Genomic DNA, 17,789 nt, shown 5'->3' with positions numbered 1-17,789 from the left:
AAGAACCCCCCCAGTCTTCCTCGGCATTGGGGTGCTCGTCCCGCCAAAACGTCACTACAAAAGTCGCCCGCCGATTCCGAACCGTCACGATCGAGCGTTTGTCTACAGCGCGGCCTATTTGATTGAGCAGCCCTTTTTCTTCTCGTCTACAGCATGGAGTACAACTGGCCAAACATTTGAAAAATTGATAACGATATACTGGTCTTGACCGTTCACTACGCGCCGCCAAGCTGCCCCCCACCACGCCATGGTTGACCTCATTCTCCCCCGGAGGGCGCGCGCACCAAGCAGCCCCAAAAAGTCGACGTCCTCGCACAGGACAGATGCGTCTTCCGCTCCTTGGCAGCGACTGCAGGTTCCTTCCGAGACCAACATTGTGGGAAAAGTCTCCAAGACCATCAAAGGCGCGAACGACCTGCTACTGTACTGGAAGGATGGCTTGAGCGCCGATGAGAGAGCGCTGCTGCGCAAGAAGGAAGAACGCAAACAGATTCTAACATTACGCATGAAAAGCGTACGTTGTTCGATTTTTTTCCCCTTTCTTGTGATTTGTTCTCATTCCTCCATCTGTACTGTGCCCGTTTGCTGACCGATTGCCCTTCCAACAGGCCGAAACGTTAAAACACTGGCAGAGTGCCGCCGAGGAACTAGATCTGCTCGAAGGCAACGACGAGTGGAAGCGCGACTTTTCCGACGGCGACTACAACCCGTGCCTTATCGAGGAACGGCTGACCGCGCTCGAAGAGGCCCGCGCCAACGGCGACCTACTCACCATGATGCACCTCATCCGCACCGAGCTGTCGCGCGACCTGGGCGGCATGGGCAACGTCGACCTCTACCGCCACTCCTATCTGGGCACCAAGACGCTGATTGAGCGCTACGTCGACTCGGCGCTGCAGACGATTGATGCCGTCGTCATCCACGGCGCCGTCAACAACGATATAGAGCCCCGCGATCTGCTCGAGAGCATGCTGCTCTCGCGTCAGAGCTTTGGCCGCAGCGCGCTGCTGCTCTCGGGCGGCGGCACCTTTGGCATGTCCCATATTGGCGTGCTGAAGACGCTGTTCGAGGCCAACCTGCTGCCGCGCATCATCTCAGGCGCTAGCGCGGGCAGCATCGTCTGCGCCGTCCTCTGCACCCGCAGCGACGAGGAGATTCCCGCCCTCATCCGCGACTTTCCCCACGGCGACCTCGCTGTGTTTGGCAACGAGGAAAGCGACTTTGGCACGCTCAACCACGTTCGTCGTCTACTCACCGAGGGCAGCTGGTCAGATATCAAACACCTCAAGCGCGTCATGCGCACCATGATGGGCGACATGACCTTTCAGGAAGCTTATAATCGCACACGCCGCATCCTCAACATTTGCGTCTCGACAGAATCCATGTACGAGCTACCTCGACTGCTCAACTACGTCACCGCCCCCAATGTCATGATTTGGTCCGCCGTCACGGCATCCTGCTCCCTTCCCTTTGTGTTCCATTCGTCCCCGCTGCTCGTCAAGGACCCGGTTACTGGCGAGCATCACCGCTGGAACCCATCGCCGCAGCATTTCATCGACGGCTCCGTCGACAACGATCTCCCCATGACTCGACTCGCCGAAATGTTCAACGTCAACCATTTCATCGTGTCACAGGTCAACCCGCACGTTGTCCCATTTCTGCCCAAGGACGACCATCTGTCTCCCGGAGCCAAACTACGCAAAGCGAAGCAGCCGCTCCCCAACGAATCTGACTGGCTCAACACGTTTACGACGCTGGCCAGGGATGAGGCCCTGCACCGCCTGCAGTTCATGGCCGAGATGGGCATCTTCCCCAACCTGATGACCAAGTGCCAGAGTATCCTCAGCCAAAAGTACTTTGGCGACATTACCATCCTTCCCGAGATTGGCCTCGCCGAGCTGCCTGGCCTGCTGAGCAACCCGAGCGCCGACTTTATGCTGCGCTCCAGCATCGCTGGCGAGAGGGCTACGTGGCCCAAGCTCAGCCGCATACGCGACCGTTGCGCGATAGAGCTCGCGCTCGACCACGCCGTGCACCGTCTCCGCACCAGGGTCGTCTTCTCCGAGAGCCAGCGCGACCTGCGCTCGCTCGGCGCCGGAATCTCGGCCCCCTCTGCAGGCATCCCGCCAACTGCCGTCGGGAGCGACACACCGGCAGGCACCGTACAGCCGCATCATCGACGCCGCTCGGGCGGATGCCTCCGCAGCTTGGGCGACCGTTCCCACACGTTTGGCATGCCGGGCGACGTCACCGACGACGACACAGTCGAGGAGGAGCGTCTCGAGATGCGCTCACGCCGCAGCCGCGGCACTTCCCCCGCGACGGTGCGCAAGCCGCGTCTGCACAGGGCCAGCAAGAGCCAGATGCACATTGCGCGGCCGAGCACCGCCTTTCCCGCGACGCCTGCCTCCGCTGCCACGAGCAACCCGTTTGCCGAGTTTGACTTTTCCACGCCCCTCGCGCTACCCAGCGAGACGCAGCCGCCGCCGCCGCCACCGCCCAGGACAGACGCCGCGTCGCCGTACGCGAGCACTTCTGAAGACAAGGCCTCTCCCGCACGACGAGGTTCATGGCTACAGCGCTCATCTTCGCAGCAGCAGCAGCAGCAGCAGCAGCAGCAACAACAACAACAACAACAACAACAACAAGAGTCGCCGATTGAGGACGTAGAGACCAGCGAGCAGGGCCATTCAAGCGACGCAGACATTGACCAGGCCAGCGAGGAGAGCGATCCGGATCCATACGATAGCAAATGGGAGTCGCCGCCGCCCGAGTACAGCGAGGCAGTCAAGGATGGCAACATGTTTGGTCCCGGAGGGCGAATCGGGAATGGAGCCTGGGAGTAGAATGGCCGTTTTGCATCCTTTTATATACATCTCTATAGATTACCCTGCATCAGACCAGCATTGGGATCTAGAAACCTGACCGTGAGGCGGTCGATGAGGAGGCAGCATGGCCTCTAGAAGCATAGCACCGGCGTTTGCAGCGGCCATTTTGTTGATTTTCTATGTTAATGTTGGCGCGCTTTTGTTTCTTCAAGACTGGATAAACACCTCAATAGAATAAAGTTGACCATTTTGGGTTTCAAACTTGTGCATTTGCTTTACGGATCGAGTCTGCCCCCAGGATGCTGACGCACCAGCATCACAACCCAACTACACCATAAATCATTAAACCAAATCAACATCTCAAAGCCGCAATATGATAAAAGTCACGTCGACTTTATCTTATCTCATATTCCATGTCAGCCGTTTTCGTTGCCCATCCACACACATACCAGGCGGACCCAGTCACATGACGGAATGGGCCGGAAGCGTTGCCGTCAGCCAAGCGTAAAAAAAGCTCCAGCCAGGGCTTCACTTTTGTCACTTTTGCGACACCATCACCTCGGACCTGAATTCGCCGCAGACCACGGCTCGCTCTGGCGGCTTTCGACACGCATTGGACTTCTCGCGGTTCGCGTCATGACCCGAGGACGACTAAGATGCGGTCTGTACACATCTTGAAGCACGCATCTCGACGACAATGCCACGCAGCCGTCGCTCACCGAGCAAGCCCTGCGGCAGCGGCCAGATGGCTGTCCTCGGCAACCTCGACCGCGCAGGCGCCCCGCGTCTCGGCCGCTTCGCTACCAATGGGCGGCGCGACATTCTTCTTTTCAAATCGGGCGTTTGAGCGTTCGCGGTGCCTCGAATTTCTCGTCTTCACCGGCAATGCGCGCGCGACATCCACCGCGACAGCCGCATCCACCACCACCGACAGCCCGTCCTCACAACCAGTCTCCGATGGCCAATCCCTCGAGCAATTACCGCCGCATCGTCGGAGGCAACTAAAAAAACAGCAGCAACGGCAACAGCAACAGCTTGCACAAAACAGTGGCGAGGATGCGCCCTTGCCACCCGACGCTTCGTCTCTCCTGACGACGCAGGCCGCCGCACAACCCGCGCAGTCCTTTCGGCGCACCTTTTCGACCTTTCTCTCGCTCTCCAAGCCCCGACTCACATTCCTGGTGGTGCTGACCGCCATGGTCCCCTACGCCCTCTACCCCGTGCCCGAGATGCTGACCCCGTCCATGACCGACACGACGAGTCTGAGCCCGCTCACGCTGCTGTTCCTCACAACCGGCACGGCATTGTGCTCGGCCAGCGCAAACGCACTCAACATGCTCTACGAGCCCGATACCGACTCCAAGATGACGCGAACAAGGAACAGGCCGCTTGTGAGACGGCTCATTCCGAAACGGAGCGCCGCCTTCTTTGCCATATTGGCTGGTGCAGTCGGCGCGGGCGGCCTGTACTTTGGCGTAAACCCGACCGTCTCCTTTCTGGGTGTTGCCAATATCGTGCTCTATGCTGGGATATACACACCACTCAAGCGCGTTACGGCTTTCAATACCTGGGTCGGCGCCCTTGTCGGCGGCATCCCGCCTCTGATGGGCTGGGCGGCGGCAGCTGGTGAAGCCGCCACCAAGGATGGCTCCTGGCAGGAGCTGCTTCTTGCCAGTGACGGCTCTTCCATCGGCGGCTGGCTGCTGGCGGGCTTGCTCTTTGCCTGGCAATTCCCTCACTTCATGGCTCTGAGCTGGCCCATTCGCGACGAGTACAAGGCCGCAGGCCTGCGCATGCTCGCCTGGACCAACTCGGCGCGCAACTCGCGCGTGGCCCTGCGATACAGCCTCGTCTTTATCCCGATTTGCATTTCCCTGTGCGCCGCGGGCGTCACCGAATGGTCCTTTGCGGTGACTAGCTTGCCCGTGAATCTCTGGCTCGCGCGCGAGGCGGTGCGTTTCTGGAAGCACGACGGCCACAAGGGCAGCGCCAGAGGCCTCTTTTGGGCGAGCGTCTGGCATCTGCCCGCCGTGCTCATGCTGGCGATGCTGCAGAAGAAGGACATGTGGAGCAGGGCGTGGCGCAGCCTCTTTGGCGACGCGGCAAGCGAAGAGGGCCTCTGGGAAGAGGAAGAGCTCGAGGAGATGGCTGGCATGACGGCCGATCGCGTCAAGGAGGCAGCCAAGGCGCTCGATCTCCCCCGTAGGTGATGGCATGCCATGCTGTGATACCTGTTGTACAATTATACGACTTTTTTTCTGCAATTTTTGTTTTATCATGGACGTCTACTCAGGAGCATAGCGCTGCTCTTTGGTCGGTTGGGGCGGCCTGGCATTGTCGTTGTAGGACATGCAGGTCTTGTAAAGGATGTATACAACTCATTGCATGGATAGAATATCATTATTTTTCTTTTGTTCATCTGGACGGCTTGAGTGAACGATGCATTACCAGGGGAATTCGTCAAGCTATCGAACAAATGTGTGTATAAGTACACGAAAAACAACACAGGCTATAATAGCAAACCGTCATCAATAAATCAAGAGCAATCCCAGAACCGGTTCGCAGAAGGCAGCACAGAAGAAAGGTGAGTCAGTTATTCATGAAAATTCGTAACCAAAAAAAAAAAAGACGATGCTGAGCAAGACGGCAGAAAATGAACAAGATAAAACACGATTGAGAAATCCAAGACGCCAATTTAAACCCCCCACGGTTATATCATGAATACGAAAAAAAAGAAATTGAAAACGGACAGTCGCCAGCACACAAAGGAGATTAAAGGAGTGACTAGAAAAAGAAGATGGGGGAAGGCTCCGGAGATGGCCAGAATGAAAAGAAGCAGAAGGCGTTGCAGTGACTGGCGAGTAGGGCCGTGATGAAAGAAAAAGCACAAGAAAAAAAAAACATGATGAGAATACCAAGTACGAGAGCAAGCCAGGTTTGGAAAGTGTTTTTTCCCCCTCACCCCCAAATCAAGCACTCTCGTTGCCGCGTCGCGAGACGTAACCTGGATGCAGGCTGCCCTCGGAGCTGATGCTCGACGAGTACGCGTGCTGCGGATGATACTGCGTCGCTGTGCCGCCGCCTCCACTGCCGTACATGATGTTTGTATACGCCGGATGCAAGTGCGCCTGGGCAAGGTGGTGCGGGTGCGCAAGGTACGCCGTTGTCGTCGTCGTCGTCGTCGTCGCCGACGCCGCCTGCGAGGTCGTCGAGCCAAACGACTGGCCCACGACGACGTCGCTGCCGCTGCTGTTGCCGCCGCCGTGGGGGCTCGGCGGCGGCGGCACGGGGCTGCTGTGGTACGCGGCGAGCGCGGATGCAGCGGTGCCATTCTCGTCCACGGGCGTCAGGCCAATGCCCGAGATGCCGCTGTCGTCGTCGTATCCTGCCGCTGCGGCTGCCGCCGCGGCAGCAGCCATGGCGTTGGCGTCGTAGCGCTGCCGGCGGTTTGCGGCCTTGGCGACGCCTTGCAAGTTTTTGAGGCCGCTGGAGAGGCACTACATGTCGTTTTGTCAGTTTTCATTCTTTCTTTTTCTTTTCTTTTCCTTTTTTTTCTTTTTGGCACTCGCATCTTGAAAGAAGACACAAGGGAAAAAGAAAAAAAAGGGTAAAATCTCCACGTACCGTCTTCTCAACAAACGACCACTTCTCATCAGTCAAATCCGCCAGCGGTCGCCACAACTTTTCTCGCATCAATACGTAGTGTGTGGCGATGCGCTCCATGCGCGCGGCCTCGTCGCTGCCGCGACCCTTGCTGTCAATGAGGCGTTCGTGGCGCTTGCGACACGCGTTGGACGACTTGCTCGGGAAGAAGCGCTCCTGGATCTGGCTCCAGTTGAGGCCGTCGCTGCGTGCCGTGATGAGCTGCTGATCGTCGCGGATTGACCATGCGCCGCTGCTGGGGCGGTGGCGCGCCTCGAGCAGCGACTTGGCCTCGGCTTGCTTGTACAGCTTGTGCTTTTGCTGTTGCTGCTGCGGCTGCGGCTGCTGCTGCTGCTGAAAGTTGTGGTGGTGTTGGTGAAACTGCGACTGCTGTGGCTGTTCCTCTTGCATGGACCAGCCGCCGGTGCTGGCGCTGCGCCGCAAACCTTGCTGGTCTACCGTCTGCTGCTGCTGCTGTTGGTATTGCTGGTACTGCGGCTGCTGGGGCATGACGGCGCTGGCGTGGTAGGCATCGTAGACGTCGGCCTCGGTGCTGGGCATGGAGTAGTACGCGGACGCGGCGGCGGCGGCCGTGTTGGACAGGCGCTGCTGGTATACCTGGGCTTGTGCGAGGGTGTTGCGGGCCAGCGCCTCGCGCCGCCGGGATGAGGTGACCGAGTCGCTCTGCTGCCGCGAGTGTTTGGAAGCCTTCATGGTTTCACAGAGGTGTGAGTTCGTGGGGTATTGACGAGGGGGTGTAAGTATGTGTGTGTGTGTGTGTGTATGTGTGTGTGGCCTCGTCACATGAAGGTTTGTGAAACAGGGAATTAGATATTATCGGCGATGAGAGTAGCTTTTTGAGTAATCGAAGGAGAACCCGTCACACCAGTGCAACAATATGCGATCAAGACGAAACGACAGGGTGATGAGTGAGCTGTGTTGTAAGTCGACAGTAGGAGAAAGACTCGAGGAAATGAAACTCCAAGGAAATCGAGAATTGAAAATAAACAAGCACAACCGTCTAGGAATGTTGACAATAGGAAAGAGAAATAAAATAAAAACTAGAGACTTTAGAAACAAGTATCACAAGAATTCGGGATCATGGTTCATCTTTAAAACTCAACGTCGGACCAGATACAGAACTCCCGATTTAGACGTTGAGGATTTGCGCAAAAAAAAAAAAGGTCGGGCGCTTGCCGATGAAACAGAAAACAAGCCCGCCCGTTTTTCCCCCCCTCGTCCTCCAAAAATGGCAGTGAAACAAGGTGCATGTGTCTGAAAGAGCGAGGCTAGCGAGATTGAGGCGCTGGTATTGGCCGGAACAAGGAAAAAGAATGCAAAGCACCAGGATCGGTAGGGTGGGGGGAATGAGGGGGCCATCTCAACCCGTGGGCGGCTACGGGAGTAACCGCCAGCGTGGTAGGAAGGAATTGTGTTAGCTGGGGGGAAAGCGTATGTGTGTGTGTGTGTGTACCTGCGTCAGTTTCAATGCATGTCAGTCGCTACGGCTAATCTAGAAGCGGACTTGTCTGGCGCAATGGTAAAGCCCAATGTTCGATCAAGCGCCGAAGCTTGGGATGGTGGGGGGATGGGGAGGACCGCGCGCTGAGAGATGCTGCAGGTACAGAAAAATAGGTCAAGTTCTGCTCTAAGCCAGAACAAGCAAATAAGATGCCCCGTTTCGAAGGAAATGGGAAAGGGTCGTTGCCTTGCATCCAACATGAGGAGCAAGGTATATGCTTGTCTCTCTAGAAGCGCGGAGTTGTGTGTAAGAGAGGGGGGCAAAGGGGAGGGGAAAGCTAGACTAAAGGAGCTCTAGGGCACCGAATTGCCGGGAAAATATGCTAAATTGAGAAGAAACTAATATCAAATTCGTCAGTGTCAAAAGTCAAATAACCCCGTCTCATTTTCAATTATTTTAAGCAGAAAAGAGGGCCAGAGACGGATCTGGTTGGCCACCAGTCCGTGGCTACCGGCCCTCCAGGGGGGGCAGGCTCCACCACAACGCCGTGGATTGGTTCATTCGCCCGGCCGAAGCGCGCGCCTCGATCCGAACAATTGCCTCTTTGGGACGCCGCACAAAAGACTACCAAAATGAGGGGGGGGGTAATGCTGTCAAGGTACGTGGGAAACAGAAGGAAAAAAGGTCAAAAGGTTCGGTCGAATTCTATTTCTGGCCAGCCCTGTTTCGAAACCCTGTACGGCTGCCGGGCACCATTGGCTCGGAGAAGTCCCCCCCCCCCCCGTCCTTCCCGCCAATGCCAACAAATAGTAAGAATGAGGAGGCGATTGTGGCGGCTTCATGTACGCCAGATGATGTACGCTAGATGATGTGCGCTTCTGAAAATTGGGTTTCGTCTATCCTTTGTTCATTTCACGTTGGCTTGCAGTAATCAGATGAGAAACTCTATTTTCGTCCACGTTTTCTAGATCTTGTGCAGTCGCAAGAACTTGTACGATGGTTACAAAAGTACACATGAACCAAGGGGGGCGGGCCCGGCGCGTAGAAGTTCACCCCACGCTCGAACATGAGCAAGATGAATAGTGTTGCTGTTTCAAGTTTGTCAGAATTGGGGAGGGTGGGAAAGTAAGTGGCGGAACGCAAGTGCTCGGAAACAATACGGTCCTTGTTGAGAGCCGACCCGGCCTGCGAGGTCGCCCCCAACCTGTCCGCCCAAGGCCGAACAACACGGCCGGAGACCTGTTGCCATTAAAAGCCGCAAGACTTGCGAGTTGCAGGAGTAAAAACATGGTCAGAAGAATTGTCATTATATATAAAGCTATCATTCCGCAATTGTACACAATAATTTCAACAGAATTCATCCATGCCGCTACCCGGTATGTGCTCCAACAGAGCATTCCCAGGCTGCAGCACTCACACTCGCTAGACTAATGCATCATGAGATTTCGTTTTGATCCCAGTCAAAACAATGCCTCTTCCTTCATCTTGGCTTCTTGATTATTTACAGGTGTGAATCCGGCGTCTTCTTGCCAACGCAGCAATTGCCGTTGCTCTCATTGCTTGTGGTGAGAAATGCTGTGCGCGAGCTCAGATCTTTGACGACAGTCGAGGGAGGAACCCACAGCGCCGGATTCCGCACAAAGAAATTCGACGCGCGAATCATAATCATGACGGGCTCGGCGGGCATGAGCGGAAAGTCCTCGCAGCGGGGAAAGTGCGTTAGGCCAAACTGCACGTAGCAGACAATGTCCGTGTTTTCTATATTTTCGTCGCGCTCGACCCAGTCGGTAATGACTGACGAGTCTGGGTGGCCAGGCTCGCCGGTGGATTGACAGACGTAGTCGCCGGCGGGGAATAGCTCATAGTCCTTGTAGGGCAGTACAAACAGGCTCTTAGTAGCGAACCCGGCGCGCTTGTACACCATGCTGCCAGGCTTGGCAAGCAGCGCGGGGCACTGCGTGTTGACAATCTTGTAGCCGACGGGCTTGTGGCACACCTCGTTGATGACATTGGGGTTGACAATGTCCCAGTTGCGGCTCGTCTCGTGCTTGTACTCAACGGCGCCCTGCTTGGCCGTGCGCAGCGGCGTCTTCTTGCAGTAAAAGCCGTTGCCGTACGGATTCTCGGCCGAGCCCAGCGGCGCCTCTGACGTAACGGCATCATTCTGAATAACCGTGTTGTTGGTGCCGTCAATTTCGGGATCAACGCGAAGAGAGAAGATGTGCTGGTGGTTGTGGGCGGTGATGCCACGGGCAACCTCGGTCCCGTAAGGGGCCGCAGTCTCCGAAGGGTGTAGGCAATACGAGTTGAGGATGCCTGTGAGCTTAATCTCAAGCTTATAGGTTCCATCCAAGGTGAATGTGTGGTAGAAGGCATATTCGTAGTTGGCGGCAGTGATGATTTGGGAGATGATGAGCTTGCGATCGCGCGCCAAGACAGTGCTGGCGTCGCGGTAGTCCATGTGCTTGTAGAGGATGCCATTATCCTCTTCGTGAATGCAGATGGCGTTCTTGAGTACAGCGGGGAGACCGCTCGAAGTAGACATGATGCCGTCCATATAGTGGATGGCACCCTTGCAGTCGCATCCGAGCTTCAGCGAGTTGGTCATGAGACCGGTACCGTACTCGCCGACGTCAAAGGCATGCTTTCTGTGATGAGGGGGGTCGGGGTTGCCATAAGGAACAACCATTTCGACAACACTAATTCGGTTGAAAAGAGTGCGCTCACGAGCCTCATAAGGGTCGTCGATGCGGACGTCGGAGATGACGATGCCTTCGCGGTAGTTGAAGCCAATGTGCATCTTATAGCCAGCCCACGAGAGTTCGTTGCCGCGAATCTGGAAAGAAACGCCTTCAGGCTGGGTGATGTCCAGAGGCTTGAGCTTGGTGGTGTTATAGCCCTGCTCGATGAACTCAGGGAGGAAGTTGTGCTGGTCCAGAGGAGGCAGCGTGCGCTCACCATTGACATAGCGGATGTCGACGCTGAGGACCTCCTCGGTCTCAGTGTCGGCGACAACGCAGAAATCCAAAGGGTGGGCGTACTGGTTATCGTTGGGAGAGTGGCGGTAGTAGGCAAGACCCTGTTGCAAGCGGCGGCTGAAATCCCAGCGGTCGTCGAAGCCAACGGCCCAGCCATCCAAGTATACCTTGGACATGTCGGTGATGCCAATTTCTTCGCAGGCGCGGATGACGCGGGGGTCCTTGCGAGAGATGCGCTCCATGACATCGAGGTCCTCGAGTGTCAAGGTGGGGGCAACTTCGCTGACGGGCTTCCACGATTCAATGGTGGAGTTTGTCAGATTGACAACCACCTCAGCGCAGCTGTTGCTGCCTCGCTGAATGATGATGGCGAAAGCCTTGCGCTCCGGGCGGGGACCAGAACCGGCCTTGAAGGCGGCGTACTCGGCCTTGCGCGGCTCGCGAAGAGTGACGCAGTTGAACTTGACCTCGGCAGGGCTCGCCTTGTCGCGGATCATCTTGACCGCGTGGGAGATTTCCTGCATCGAAAGCTGGTCGAGGGGATGTGTTTGGTGTCTCAGGCTGGCAGCAGTCTTGGGGTCATATGTCTGCTCGGGGTAGACCTCATAGCCAGCTATGAGATCTAGATCTGGCTGTAACGCGGGATTAGCCATGGTGGCGGTTGCTTCTGGAAGCTGTGACTAGGAGCTGGAGTATGAAGAGAAAAAAAGTATATCCAAGGCGAGGAAAAGGTGAGAGGAAATGTTTGCCAAGTCGTCGAGATTTGAAGTGTCAAGAATAATAGAGGAAGAATCAATGAGGCAAAGCTGGCAAAGTGTGTCGAGTTATATGCACGCCTGGAGAACCCTGACCGAGACTTGGCAAACAGGCATGAATTTTATGAGGCCACGAGGTCTGGCATGATTAGGCTAAAAGTTTTAGTTTGGGGGTGTGGAATGTGTGGGATAAGATCCATCCGCACCCTTTCGGCGGCCGAGCAAGTTGGACCACCCCGAAGGCGTGAAGGTGTAGCTAGCGTGGGCCCTTGTCGGCCGGTTGAGAGATGGCGCGGCGAATGCTGCGGGTTGGGTAAGCCGGAAAGCTTGACAGTTGTGCTGGAAGAAGAGGCTTTGCAAAGAACAGATGCATGCATGGTATTGGTCCCAGACCGGCGGTCCGCGGGACGGAGGAGTTTCTTTTCCCTGTCGAGCATGCAGATTAATTTGTCACAATATCGCGATTGGTAGGCAGCCAGACGATGCAGCGGAACAGACTCGGGTCCCAGCAATAGATATTTCAGTATTGGCTTGGGTGGCCAGCGCCCGCTGCATTTTGGGAAAGAGAAGCACAAAGCGAGCTGCACGAATCCTTTGGGCGGGGCAGAAAGAGACGTCATCACTTGCAAAATTGGGAGATAGATTGACGGCAGGCTGACCGGCTGTCCACACAGATTGCAGCGTCGAGTGGTCACACTGCATCGTGAAGAAGGCGGCAGCGTGAACCCCACCCTGTACGGGTAAACAGGCACTGCAAGACGGTGCGCTGGTCGGGACAAGCGCGATACTGATAGCGCGCGACCTTGATAGCCCTGATTGCAGCACTGTCATAAAAAGGAAACAGGCAATTGCCGGCCAAAGATTCTGGTCCTCACTTGCCGGCCGACCATCGGCGTTGCATCCAACAGCGCTCACATCAAGATAGAGATGGCTATTCTGGAAGCAATGGAAGACACGTCCGTCCACCAGCCGCCGCTGCCCTGAACCAGTTTGCCCCATCACGGCGCCGTCGCTGGTGCGGGTCCGGCGTCCGCGGGCGTGCGGGCGATGGCATTCTTATTTCTAGCCTCAAATTCTGGGGCGGCGCGTCTCAGACGATGGCGAATGGCTGCAGCGGTGATGGCCGCTTGGAACGCAGATGTGGGACTTGGCTGGCATGACTGGATTCTGGGGTTATGGCGTGTGCCAGATTAGGAGATGCTTGGTGCGCAAGTGCGTAATGGCTGGATGTGAATAACTAGCTGTTCGTTGTCCGCGATCCGCGATGAGGAGACGAGAGTTTGGCAACGGAAGCTACGGAATGATTAGGACCGAACAGTGTGGGATGGGCTTTATACGAACCCCCGAAACGGTGCCCGTGTTTATCACTTACTGGATCGCCGAGGAGTCCGTGCCATTTCCAGGTAAAAATGGTGCAAAACGAGGTTTCATCGTCTGAAGTTCCAAAAAAGAAACTTGTTTGGCGACCTTGTTCGGCGGGGGCGCAGTGCAACACTATAAAGCAACGACGGGCCGACCAGCGCAGAAAAAACTGAAGTGTTTAAGTCCAAGGTGATGGATGAGAGGAAATTTGTCAGGATGAAGAGATGAGGTTATTCTATGCGCATCAAAACTGGCGATGACTGACTGGGTTTGGGTGGTTGCGTTTGCATAATGAGGCTCTGACGGACCGCCAAGATGTTGCAGCTGGCGAGGTACTTGGGCAGTACCCGCTTATAGACCTACCTTTTTTCCAAGGTAGCCACCGCGCAAGCAACGCACAGAGGTCAGGAAGCAGTTGAATGAGAATCTCATTACAACACATTACTACGCTGTTATTGTGCCGAACCACCTTAAGGCACTGACACAGGCACAGGGTTGATTGATATTCGCGCATGATAAGTTTGTTGTACGGAAAGAGCAAGCGCCCTTGTAGCTACCAAGGTGGCTAGAGAGTTTGTTAACGAGCTTGTCCATGACACTGACGGCGCTTTCGATGCCATGACGCGAATCTTGCAACAGCACTGCCATGATACGCCACAGTTTTAATCAAATGCCACCTGAACCATCCCTGTAATTAAATGCGATTTAGTATCAGCAGGTGCTTCAGCAACTCGGCCTCCCCCGCGAAGATGTACGATACCAAGTCCACTTTTTGCGCGGGGCGCTGTCATGTCTTATCAACACCGATACCGTGTGTACTGATACCGTTCGATATCCAGATACCAGTCGGTCCATGCGACTGTTATCTCGTCAAACAAGGGGGTGGCTCGATATAGACAGAGTCTTCCTGGTGACTTGCCCATGAATTTCCAGCCAGTCTACCTCGTTGCCAATATCATGTATGATGAATATTTGGTAACAACTGTAGCAACTAGCCACTACCGATGGGCCGCTAAAGTACCTTTCAAGTAACTACCTAGGTACTGATATCTTCCTCAGCCGTTCCCCTGCGCCCAACGAGGCACCCCACTTTGGGCATCCTGGCAACTGGCTTCACTTTGGGGGAGCCCCATGTTCTCTGCCATCCCCAGATTTTTCCTCATTTTCTGCATGGTCCAGTTCCAACATTGCTCGTCGCCAACACTGTCATCCTGGTTCCAGTCGAGAGTCCCTCATAGTCACGGCGTTGAGCGGCATAGTCCTTGCATTACCCCAGCGCCACGAAATAGCATTCGCCCACTTCTCCAACTCTTGTTGTGCCTGACTGGCCTCGTGCGCCATCTTCTCTCCGAACGCCGGCCCCAGCTAACTGATCCTCGCCTCTCTTGGCCTTTCCGCTGCTACGTTATTATTGCACGCGACAAAGGGCGCTGCTAGGCTTCCCCAGAATTACGCTGATTGCCGTTCCGAAAGGCCCTCCACCCCTCCCTCTCTCCTCGCACACCTCGCTTGCTGGCTGTGTATGTCTCTCTGGAGCAGCATTACATGTCAAACTAGGCTTCTCCTAGCCGTAGGGCGCATTCTGTCCCCATCTATCTCAGTCATCCCCTATCATCTGCCAACCCGGGGACTGCTTACCATCCACGCCCCAAGGGGCCTCTCAAGCTCTAGGTAGTTATCGCACTGCCCGATGGAGGTGCTGGTCACGGAAGCGCCCCTGGTCTTTGGCACATTACTTAGGTCGGCGCGATCCTCACATAGTCGACAAGTGCTTTTCCAGTATCTGCATACTTCTGCTCCTACTTCTATTCTGATCGAGTCACAGGGTCTGAGCATCTGATAAGGGCCATCATCATCATCATTGGCACCACGTTGCAATTCACCTCTTCAAAACTGACTTTCTCCATCTGCCTTTGTTCCTCTCTCGACGCCTAAGCTTTCGCTAAATACCCGCCGTCAAACCCATCGCGCTTAGTTCCCCGTCGTTGTACGGTACCTCGTCCGCTAGAGAATGAAAGGAAACCACCTACAGTCCCAGAAAAGAATATACGATGGACCGCGACAAGGCGAACCTCGACCAGCTCGACCAGGCTGCCCTCGATGCGGGCGATCTTGCCGCGTTGGGCCATGTTGAGACGCTCACTCGCAAGTTCGATATCTGGAGCATGCTTGCTCTGTCTTTCTGTATTCTCGGCACCTGGAGCACCTGCGCCCAAAATCTGGCCATTGGTCTTCTCAACGGCGGTCCGGTCGCTATCCTTTGGGGCCTCGTCCTCGTCTTTTTCTGTAACCTGTGCGTCGCCCTATCTCTCGGTGAGCTCTGCAGCAGCATGCCTACAGCCCTCGGCCAGGCGTTTTGGATCTCTCGTCTGTGGGAGACACCCTGGGGACGCCGTGCCTCGTACATGTGTGCCTGGATCAACACCTTCGGCTGGTGGACCCTCACTGCCTCCCAGAATGCCTTCATGACCCAGTTTCTCCTCGGCATGAAGCTCATGTTTGATCCTGAGTGGGACGGCGCCAACAAGGGATGGGTCAAGCTTCTCGTCTACGTTGGCATCACTGTGAGCTTTAGTGCCTTCAATCATGTTGCTTGCCGCAATGAAAAGGTCCTGCCCGGCTTCAATAACTTTGTTGCCGTTGGTTTCGTTGTCCTCTTCTTTGCTCTGATACTTGGCCTGCCCATCGCCGTCGGCACCAAGCCTGAGCTGCATTTCCAGAAAGCACACTTTGTTTTTGGCAGTTGGATCAACAGCACCGGCTGGAACGACGGAGTCACTTGGTTTCTTGGTCTCGTCCAGTCAGCCTATGGTCTTACCGCCTTTGACTCGGTCATTCACATGGTGGAAGAGATTCCCAACCCCCGCAAGCTGGTGCCCAAGACCATGCACATGGCTGTTATCTGCGGTGCCGTTTCGGGTTGGATTTTCCTCTGCGTGTGCCTCTTCTGCGTCCAAAGCATCGAAAACCTCCAGGAGCCGGCCTCAGGCCAGACTTTTATCCAGCTCATTCAAGACGTCATGGGCCTCAAAGGCGCCGCCGTGTTTGTCGCCTTATTCACTTTTAATGGCATGGGCCAGGGCATTAGCATCATGACTTCTGCTTCGCGACTTACCTGGAGTTTTGCCCGAGACGGTGGCATTCCTTTTGCTCGCTACTTTTCCCACGTCGACGAGTACTGGATGATGCCCGTGCGCGCCCTGTGGCTGCAAACTGCCATAACGTCTGTCGTCGGCCTCCTATACCTCTTTGCCGATACCGTTCTGCAGGCAATTCTGAGTGTCAGCACCATTGCCCTCACCATCTCCTACGCCATGCCCATCGTTGCCCTCATGCTTGCTGGCCGCGAGCGCCTCCCTCCCGGCGGCACCTTGCACCTCGGTAAATGGGGACCGACCCTCAATTGGATCTCGCTCGTCTACTGCACAGTGTCGACCGTCTTCTTCTTCTTTCCCTCGGCACCCAACCCGAGCATCGCCGACATGAACTGGGCCATTGCCGTTTTTGGCATCATGCTCGTCGTTTCCATCAGCTTCTGGTTCCTGCAGGGCAGACGCACCTACATGGATACGCAGGACCTGCCCGAGACCATCCTGTACGCAGATGCAGCCCACTCCCCTACGACTGCGCACTTCATAGCCAGCCATCCTGACGATAAGAAACCGATCTAGGGTCGACGGTGATGCCGCTCGCGAGACGTATGGCACGTTTGACTCGGCCTATTCGTCGCAGTCATCGTTTGCCGGACCGTCGTCGGCCGGGGCTCGTAGTGGAGCAGCTGCGTCGAGCTAGCTTGTCGTGAGAGCAGTGAAGGTGAGTCGGACGGCCGTGCTGGCTCGAGAAAGGACAAGTATATAGACTGGTGGCAGTTGAGATAAAGGATGATGGGGATTTGAAAGAGAAGGAGAGCATATACAATACCGATACCGATAGTGGGAAACCAAATATAGCACATAGTCATTCATTCGTACAGCGATACCGCGTCATCTTGCTTGCTTTAGAAACCATGCGAGCAATTGTCTGTTCAACTTGTTCATTTCAGTAAAACGCATATGTATCCACGTAAGGAAAGTTGCCTTTGCCGCCGTGACTGATGTCGAAAGAACCGATGTTGGATGAGTGATGTTGGATGAGTGGTGTCGATCAGCGATGTTGATGAGTGTTGTTAGATACGTGATGCTGGTATGTAACAGTTTGAATTCAACCGACATTCATCATGAAAAGAAGGAAAACCGGACATCTCGCCAGCAGCGATTCAAAAATTCAAAAAATGGCGTGTTCGGGACAGCAAAGTGATGCGAGTTAGCCACTTTTGGCGGGTGTAAGTGGGCAACGCCCGGGCATGCGGACACCGAGACGGACGACACAAGAAAAGGCCCACCACCAGCGAGAATCAAAAGAGAAGAAGATGGCGCCACTTTGATCACGAATTTCGATGGACGAGTTGCACGTGGCCCGGCGCTTCTTCTTCTTTTTTTGATTTTTTTTTTTTTTTTGTCTCTTTCCTTCATCATTATACAGAAAGGATTGGGAGGAAGTCACGTCGGGGTGCGCGGGGAGACCGTCTTTTATTTAAGAAGAGGGAGACGGGCGAGAGTTGGTATCCACCAGGACCAGAGAGGTTGAGCACGTTTGGCACCCATGATTCTTGCTCATATGGCCGCTTTATAATTGCATTGAGCAGAATTCATACGGTTGCTTTATAACGCAGTGAGCAGAATCTCGAAAAAAAAAAGCAGTTCTTAGTGGTCAGTCAGGTAGT

General features: G+C 55.2%; 4 protein-coding genes across 4 annotated transcripts; 2 read left to right on the top strand and 2 right to left on the bottom strand.

Annotated features, from left to right (window-relative positions):
• Positions 1-247: 247 nt before the first annotated feature.
• Positions 248-5,038, top strand: BBA_00611 (patatin-like phospholipase; the record flags this gene model as incomplete). Its single annotated transcript, XM_008595708.1, has 3 exons — positions 248-514; positions 609-2,842; positions 3,409-5,038. 3 exons carry the CDS (start codon positions 248-250, stop codon positions 5,036-5,038), a joined length of 4,131 nt encoding a protein of 1,376 aa, XP_008593930.1.
• Positions 5,039-5,797: 759 nt separating this feature from the next.
• On the bottom strand, positions 5,798-7,184 carry BBA_00610 (myb family transcription factor; the record flags this gene model as incomplete). The annotated part of the gene is made up of 2 exons (XM_008595707.1): positions 5,798-6,325; positions 6,453-7,184. 2 exons carry the CDS (start codon positions 7,182-7,184, stop codon positions 5,798-5,800), a joined length of 1,260 nt encoding a protein of 419 aa, XP_008593929.1.
• Positions 7,185-9,433: 2,249 nt separating this feature from the next.
• On the bottom strand, positions 9,434-11,563 carry BBA_00609 (peroxisomal copper amine oxidase; the record flags this gene model as incomplete). The annotated part of the gene is made up of 1 exon (XM_008595706.1): positions 9,434-11,563. One exon carries the CDS (start codon positions 11,561-11,563, stop codon positions 9,434-9,436), a length of 2,130 nt encoding a protein of 709 aa, XP_008593928.1.
• Positions 11,564-15,078: 3,515 nt separating this feature from the next.
• BBA_00608 (amino acid permease family protein) lies at positions 15,079-16,698 on the top strand (the record flags this gene model as incomplete). The annotated part of the gene is made up of 1 exon (XM_008595705.1): positions 15,079-16,698. One exon carries the CDS (start codon positions 15,079-15,081, stop codon positions 16,696-16,698), a length of 1,620 nt encoding a protein of 539 aa, XP_008593927.1.
• Positions 16,699-17,789: the final 1,091 nt, after the last annotated feature.

This window comes from Beauveria bassiana (assembly GCF_000280675.1).
Source record: "Beauveria bassiana ARSEF 2860 unplaced genomic scaffold BBA_S00001, whole genome shotgun sequence".
Lineage (NCBI taxonomy): Eukaryota > Fungi > Ascomycota > Sordariomycetes > Hypocreales > Cordycipitaceae > Beauveria > Beauveria bassiana.
The sequence above is the reverse complement of the archived record's forward strand: the minus strand, read 5'-3'. Positions and strand labels throughout refer to the sequence as shown.